This window comes from Rhea americana, unplaced genomic scaffold (genome assembly GCF_003343005.1).
Source record: "Rhea americana isolate MKP2758 unplaced genomic scaffold, rheAme1 scaffold_673, whole genome shotgun sequence".
Classification (NCBI taxonomy): Eukaryota; Metazoa; Chordata; class Aves; order Rheiformes; family Rheidae; genus Rhea; species Rhea americana.
In genome coordinates this window covers 14,755-20,420 of record NW_028186838.1, presented here as the reverse complement: position 1 = coordinate 20,420, position 5,666 = coordinate 14,755, and the positions used below count along the sequence as shown (strand labels likewise).

The 5,666-nt window shown below is 75.2% G+C and overlaps 1 protein-coding gene across 2 annotated transcripts in view; it reads left to right on the top strand.

Moving 5' to 3' along the window:
• Window positions 1-6: 6 nt before the first annotated feature.
• Window positions 7-5,666, top strand: part of TONSL (tonsoku like, DNA repair protein) — an 8,278-nt gene continuing 2,618 nt past the window's right edge. Inside the window, exons 1-17 of one of the 2 annotated variants that reach the window (XM_085320999.1) lie at window positions 7-227; window positions 358-500; window positions 631-769; window positions 1,128-1,257; window positions 1,383-1,554; window positions 1,630-1,744; window positions 2,070-2,215; window positions 2,299-2,451; window positions 2,647-2,772; window positions 3,134-3,314; window positions 3,417-3,481; window positions 3,685-3,774; window positions 3,979-4,051; window positions 4,136-4,299; window positions 4,406-4,529; window positions 4,717-5,483; window positions 5,563-5,657. In XM_085320999.1, coding sequence (XP_085177125.1) covers window positions 71-227; window positions 358-500; window positions 631-769; window positions 1,128-1,257; window positions 1,383-1,554; window positions 1,630-1,744; window positions 2,070-2,215; window positions 2,299-2,451; window positions 2,647-2,772; window positions 3,134-3,314; window positions 3,417-3,481; window positions 3,685-3,774; window positions 3,979-4,051; window positions 4,136-4,299; window positions 4,406-4,529; window positions 4,717-5,483; window positions 5,563-5,657 — 2,840 coding nt within the window. In that variant the 5' untranslated portion in view covers window positions 7-70. Of the gene's footprint in view, window positions 228-357; window positions 501-576; window positions 770-1,127; window positions 1,258-1,382; window positions 1,555-1,629; window positions 1,745-2,069; window positions 2,216-2,298; window positions 2,452-2,646; window positions 2,773-3,133; window positions 3,315-3,416; window positions 3,482-3,684; window positions 3,775-3,978; window positions 4,052-4,135; window positions 4,300-4,405; window positions 4,530-4,716; window positions 5,484-5,562; window positions 5,658-5,666 lie in introns of both variants that reach the window. The other variant, XM_085320998.1, reaches the window with a different exon arrangement.

Genomic DNA, 5,666 nt, shown 5'->3' with positions numbered 1-5,666 from the left:
GGGGTGCAGGGTCCCCGCTGGCTGTGGGGCTGTATGGGGGACGCACGTATTCCTCGCTGGCTTTGGGGCCATGCGGGGGGCACGTGGGGTCCCCGCTGGCTGTGGGGCTGAGGCCCCCCCGCACCCCGCAGAGCTGCAGAAGGCGAAGGACAAGGCCCAGCGCAGCGGGAACCTGGTGGAGGAGGCGGCTGTTTGCAACCAGCTCGGGGAGATCTTGGCCAGCCATGGTGCGTGCCGCGTCCTCGCGCCGGCTCGGCCCCAGCCGCCTGCTGGGGGGCTGCGGGTGGCGTGGGGCGGGGCGGGGGGGGAACTTCGCCTGTTCCCTTCGCCCCCCGGCACCCCCTCGGGTCCCGGCAGGACGCTACGAGGAGGCTCTGGAAGAGCACCGGCAGGAGCTGCGGCTGCTCGAGGCGGCGGGGGACCGCATCGGCTGCGCCGTGGCCCACCGCAAGATCGGCGAGCGCCTGGCTGAGCTGGAGAGCTACGAGGCGGCGCTGAAGGTGCGCGGCCGCCTCGCGCCGGGAGCGGGGCAGCCGCCGGGGGCGGCCGCCGCTCACCGTCTCCCGCCGCCCGCAGCACCAGCGCCAGCACCTGGAGCTGGCGCGCTCCCTCTCGGATCACACGGAGCAGCAGCGGGCCTGGGCCACCATCGGCCGCACGTACATGTTCGTCGCTGACAGCCGCCCGCCGGGGGAGGCCGCGTCGGCGCTGCGCGAGGCCGAGCAGGCCTTCAGGACCAGCCTGGCCATCGTGGAGGAGAAGCTGGAAGGTGAGAGGGCTGCCCGGTGCCCTGGGGGGAGCGTCGCGGCCCCCGAGCCCCTTACGGGGAGCCCCGATGGCCTGTTTTAGGCCGTTTTGGGTGTGCTCGGTTACGCAGGCAGCCTGCGAGTTCCCTAGTGTCCCCTCCTCTCCCACGGCGGCTCTCTGGGAGCCGGCGCTCAGCCCCGGCTCTCCTGAGCCCTGTCGCCGCGGCGAGGGGCTGTGGGCGCGCATGGTGCTTTGGGGCTCCTGCCCCACTTGTCAGGGGGCAAGCTCGGTCTCCGGGAGCTCAGGGAGCGGCGCTAGCCCTGGCCTGGTGGGCGATCCGGGCGGCGGCTGCGAGACGGGGCCCGTTCTGCGCGTTGCAGGGGCCGTCCCCAGCCGGGAGCTGACCGAGATGAGGGCCCGTCTCTACCTCAACCTCGGCTTGGTCTACGACAGCCTGAAGGATCAGGCCAAGTGCAGCCACTACATCAAGAAGAGCATCTTCCTCTCCGAGTAAGGGCAGGCTCTGCGYGCCCGGAGGGGTGCCGAGCCAGCAGCGTGGGGCGCGGGGGGCCCGTCAGCCCCACTGCCGGGGGCCGGGCAACGGGGCGGCGTGGGGAAGGGCTGGCTGCTTCCAGGCAGGCGAGTCTCTGCGAAGACCTGTATCGCGCCTACTTCAACCTGGGCAACATCCACCTGCGGGAGGGCGAGCACTCCAAGGCCCTGCGCTGCCTCGACCGGGCCCGCGACTGCGCCCGCAGGATGAAGGAGAAGGCCATGGAGAGCGAGTGCTGCAGCAGCACGGCCCAGGTGAGCGCGGGGCCCCGGGGCAGCTCCGTGCGGCAGGAAGCCCCTCTTCGATGCTGACACCTTGGCTCTTCGCAGGTCCTACTGAGCCTGGGTGACTTCGCGGCTGCCAAACGCTCGCTGAGGAAGGCCTACGTGCTGGGGTCACGGCAGCCCTGGCAGCGGGACCTCATCCGCTGCAACCTCCGCTTTGGTGAGCCGGGGAAGGGGAGGGGGGCACAGGCCCCCCCGTCCCTGCCCTCCTCAGGGAGAGGCCCGGGGTGCTGAGGCGGGACGGCTGCCATGCCTGCGGCCTCCCTTTCCCCCGCAGTCCCCGACCGCGCTCGGGGGAGYGAGGCCGGCTCGGGGCCGTCCGGCAGGTCGCTGTCGGGGCCCTCAGCGTGCCCGGGTTGGAGCCGGGGGGACGCACGCGGGTGCCCAGGCCGTGCCGGGGGGTGACGCTGCGAGGGGACGCTGAGCCCCTGGGGCAGGAGCCACGGGGCGACCGCGGCTGCCCTGACCGCCGCCCCATCCCGCAGCCGCCAAGGCGAGCCGCCTGCAGGAGGCTCTGGAGGAGGCGGCGGCGAGCGACCCGCCGGCGGCCCTGGCTCTCTGCGAGCAGCTGGGGGACGCGTTCTCCAAGCACGGGGACTACGGCCGGGCTGTGGAGTACTACAGGAGGCAGGTGAGCGGGGCCCGGGGCGCCGGCCGCGGCGGGGAGGAGAGGCCTGCGCGTCGGCCCCGCTCACGGCAGAGCCCTCCGCGCAGCTCGGCTACGCCGAGGCCCTGCGGAGACCCGCGCAGGAGCTGGCCGTGATCCACGTCTCGCTGGCCACCACCTTCGGGGACCTGAAGGAGCACGCGCAGGCTGTGCACCACTACCAGGAGGAGCTGGCGCTGCACCAGGGCAACGCGCTGGAGGTGAGCTGCGCCCCGGGGAGCGTCCCAGGGTCCCTTTTCCCCACGGAAAGGTGCTCCGCGAGGGCAGGCCCTCGGCTGGGGGCTCAGCTCAGGAGCCGCCCTTGAGTCGGGGGGGGGGCTGCGTGGTGGTGTTGAGGGAGGGCCGGGGCCGGGCAGTCCCTTGCTCGCCCCGGCGGCCTCACTCGCCTGTGCCAGGAGGGGAAGACGTGGCTGAACATCGCGCTGGCCAAGGAGGAGGTGGGCGAGCCCCGCGCCGAGCTCGAGGCCTGCTTCCGCACGGCGCTGGAGCGAGCCGAGGAGGCTGGCGAGCCCCGGCTGCAGGTGAGGGGCCGGCCGGGGGCTCCCAGCCCCGCCGCRCGCCTGCGTGCGCCCTGGGCCGAGCGCCAGCCGCCCCGCGGATCGCACCCGGGCCCTCTCCCGCCCCACGTGCTGCTCCTGGAGGCCCAGAAGGGGTTATGATCGGGCAGCCGTGGCGGTGGGCTCGGCGCGCTTCCGGGGCTCTGCTCCGCCGAAAGCTGGCTCTGAGCCTCTGCGAGCGTTTGAGGCCCGAGGCCACCGCGCACGGCCTGCGCGTGTGTTTCACCGCGCGCGCCCCTGCGGTTGTCCTTCTCCGAGTGCACGGCACCGCTCCGTGGCCGCCGCGGCGCGGGGCCGAGCCTCCCTGCCCTCYCTCCCTCCGCAGAGGCAGGTCCTGCAGCACCTCCACGCGCTGCAGCAGCGGCACGGCAGCGCGGAGGCGCCCGCCACCATGGCCCGGCTGCAGAGCCTGGCGGCCTCGGGGGGCGACAGCGCCGGGGAGGAAGAGGAGGAGCTGGAGAGCAGCGAAGCCCTGGACGAGAGCGACCTGGAGCTGTCGGAGAGCGGTGAGCAGGCTGGGGCGGCGAGACAGGGCCGGCCGGGGCCCCCCGAGGCGCGGGTGGCTACGGGGCTGCGCGGCCCCAGCCCCTCACGGGGGTTTCGTGCAGACGGGGAGGAAGATGAGCTCGACGGCTACAGCAAGAGCGTCCCCGGGCGCCGGCGGATCAGCAAGGTGAGCACCGCTTCCCTCCTCCCTCGTCCCGAGCTGCGGCCGCGAAACCCCCTCCACGGGCTGCGGCTCCCCGGGGCTCGTCCCGCAGAGGGTGACGAGTCCTAGCTCGACACCCCCCACCCCCAAACGCCGCCTCTCCCCCGGGGGTGCCGCGTCCCTCCCCGGGGGTGCCGGGTCCCCACCGCCGCTCCGTGTGCCCCCAGTGGAACCGGCGGAACGACCGGGGAGAGACGCCGCTGCACCGCGCCTGCATCGAGGGCGACCTGCGGCGAGCCCAGCTCTTCGTGAAGCAGGTAGGAGACGGAGCCTCGCCGCGGGGCCCGGAGGCGCCCGGCGCTGGGGGCGCCCGTGGGGACGGGGCCGCGCTTCCGGGGAAACGGGGCCTTTACGCTGCAGGAAGGGGCTGTTCTGGGGGTCGCGGAGAGGGTTCCTGGCGGCAGACGCGGCGGCCGGCCCGGTGCGACTGACCCCCGGTGTCCCCCCACCCCGTTCTCCAGGGGCACCCTCTGAACCCTCGCGACTACTGCGGCTGGACCCCGCTGCATGAAGCCTGCAACCACGGGCACCTGGGTGAGCGTTGTGGGGGGACGGGACGGGGCCAGCGCCCCGCGCCGCGGCAGGGATCCCGGAGTAACCGCTGCCCCCCGCCCCCAGAGATCGTCCGGCTGCTGCTGGACCGCGGCGCCGCTATAGACGACCCCGGGGGGCCGGGCTGCGAGGGCATCACGCCGCTGCACGACGCGCTCAGCTGCGGCCACTTCGACGTGGCCGAGCTGCTGGTGCAGAGGGGAGCGTCGGTGACGCAGAGGAACGCCAAGGTGAGCGGCGGCGGGCGCGGAGCCCGGGGAGGGGGCACGGGCGGGCTGGGGCAGCGGGGACCKCGGTCCCTCGGGCTTCTGGCGAGCCCCGTGCCCTCCTCCGCAGGGCCTGACGCCGCTGGGCACGCTGGCGGAGTGGGTGAGCATGTACAGCAAGGACCTGGACCAGGAGACGCGGCAGCGCTGCCGGGCCATGGAGCGGCTGCTCAAGGAGACGGCGGCGGGCCGAGGTGGGGCACCGGCGGCAGCCCTAGCCTGGGCCGGGCACCTCCGCCCGGGGCTGCCTTGCCCCTTGCCGGCCTGCGCCGCTCTCGAGCGGGGCCACGGAGGCTCTCCCACCTCCCCGGGGACCGGGGCCCTCTTCTTCCCCCCCAACCCCACTGGGGGAAGYTCAGGGTTTCCGGCATCCCCTTGCAGCTCCTGCAGCGCCTCCGCTCCGCCCCGACTCCCAGCTGTTCGACGCCGAGCTTTCGGAGCCCCTGATCCTGCGCCRCTCTCCCCCAGGGTGCGAAGGGCCCCCCAGGAAGGCCCCCGGCCCCCAGGGCTGGGGGGATGCAGCGGAGTCCCCCCAGGGGCAGGGGGACCGTCCGGAGCAGGAGGACGGCGACATGTCCCCGCTGAGGCCGGTGAAGAAGCGGCAGCGGGTGCTGGGGGCCGAGGGGAGCCGGCTGCCRGGGCTCGGCAGGCAGGAGGCAGCGAGGCCGGAGCCGGCGGCTCCCAGCCGGAGCCAGGCCGAGTACGAAGCCGCCATCCGGGCCCTGGGCAGCGCCAAGTCCCTCCTCAGCAGCGGCCCGGAGGCAGCACGCGAGCCGGCCCCGCGGCCGGCCCTCATCCCGGCCGAGCAGTACGTGGAGGACGACTGGCTGGAGGACGACGTGGGGGCGGCCCGCGGGGCCCGCAAGCGGCTCCGCCGGGAGCCCGAGGAGCTGGGGGCCGCCTCGGAGGAGAGCACGGGGCCGGAGAGCGACGGCGGGGCCCCCTGCCCGCCCCGGCGCCGCCGCCGCGCCACCCAGAGCCGCCTCACCCGCCTCGTGGAGAGGACGCGGCCGGGGCGCTCCCGGGAGCGCGGCGGCCCCGAGGCCGCCGGGGCGGCCAGCGGCCCCGTCCCACGGGGGGCTGACGGCCCCGCRGAGGCCGAGGGCCTGGGGGGCAGCGGGGAGAGCCCTCCCCAGGGCCCCGCGCAGGTGAGGGGACGGGGTCTGCGGCGCAGCGGCGGAGACGCGCCCGCCGGGTGTCCCAATCCTCTCCCCCTCTCCCCGGCAGCTCCCTTCGCTCCCGGCCGCCCCGGCCCCGCTGCCCACCATCCGAGTGCGCGTCCGGATCCAGGACAACGTCTTCCTCGTCCCCGTGCCCGCGAGGTAAGAGCC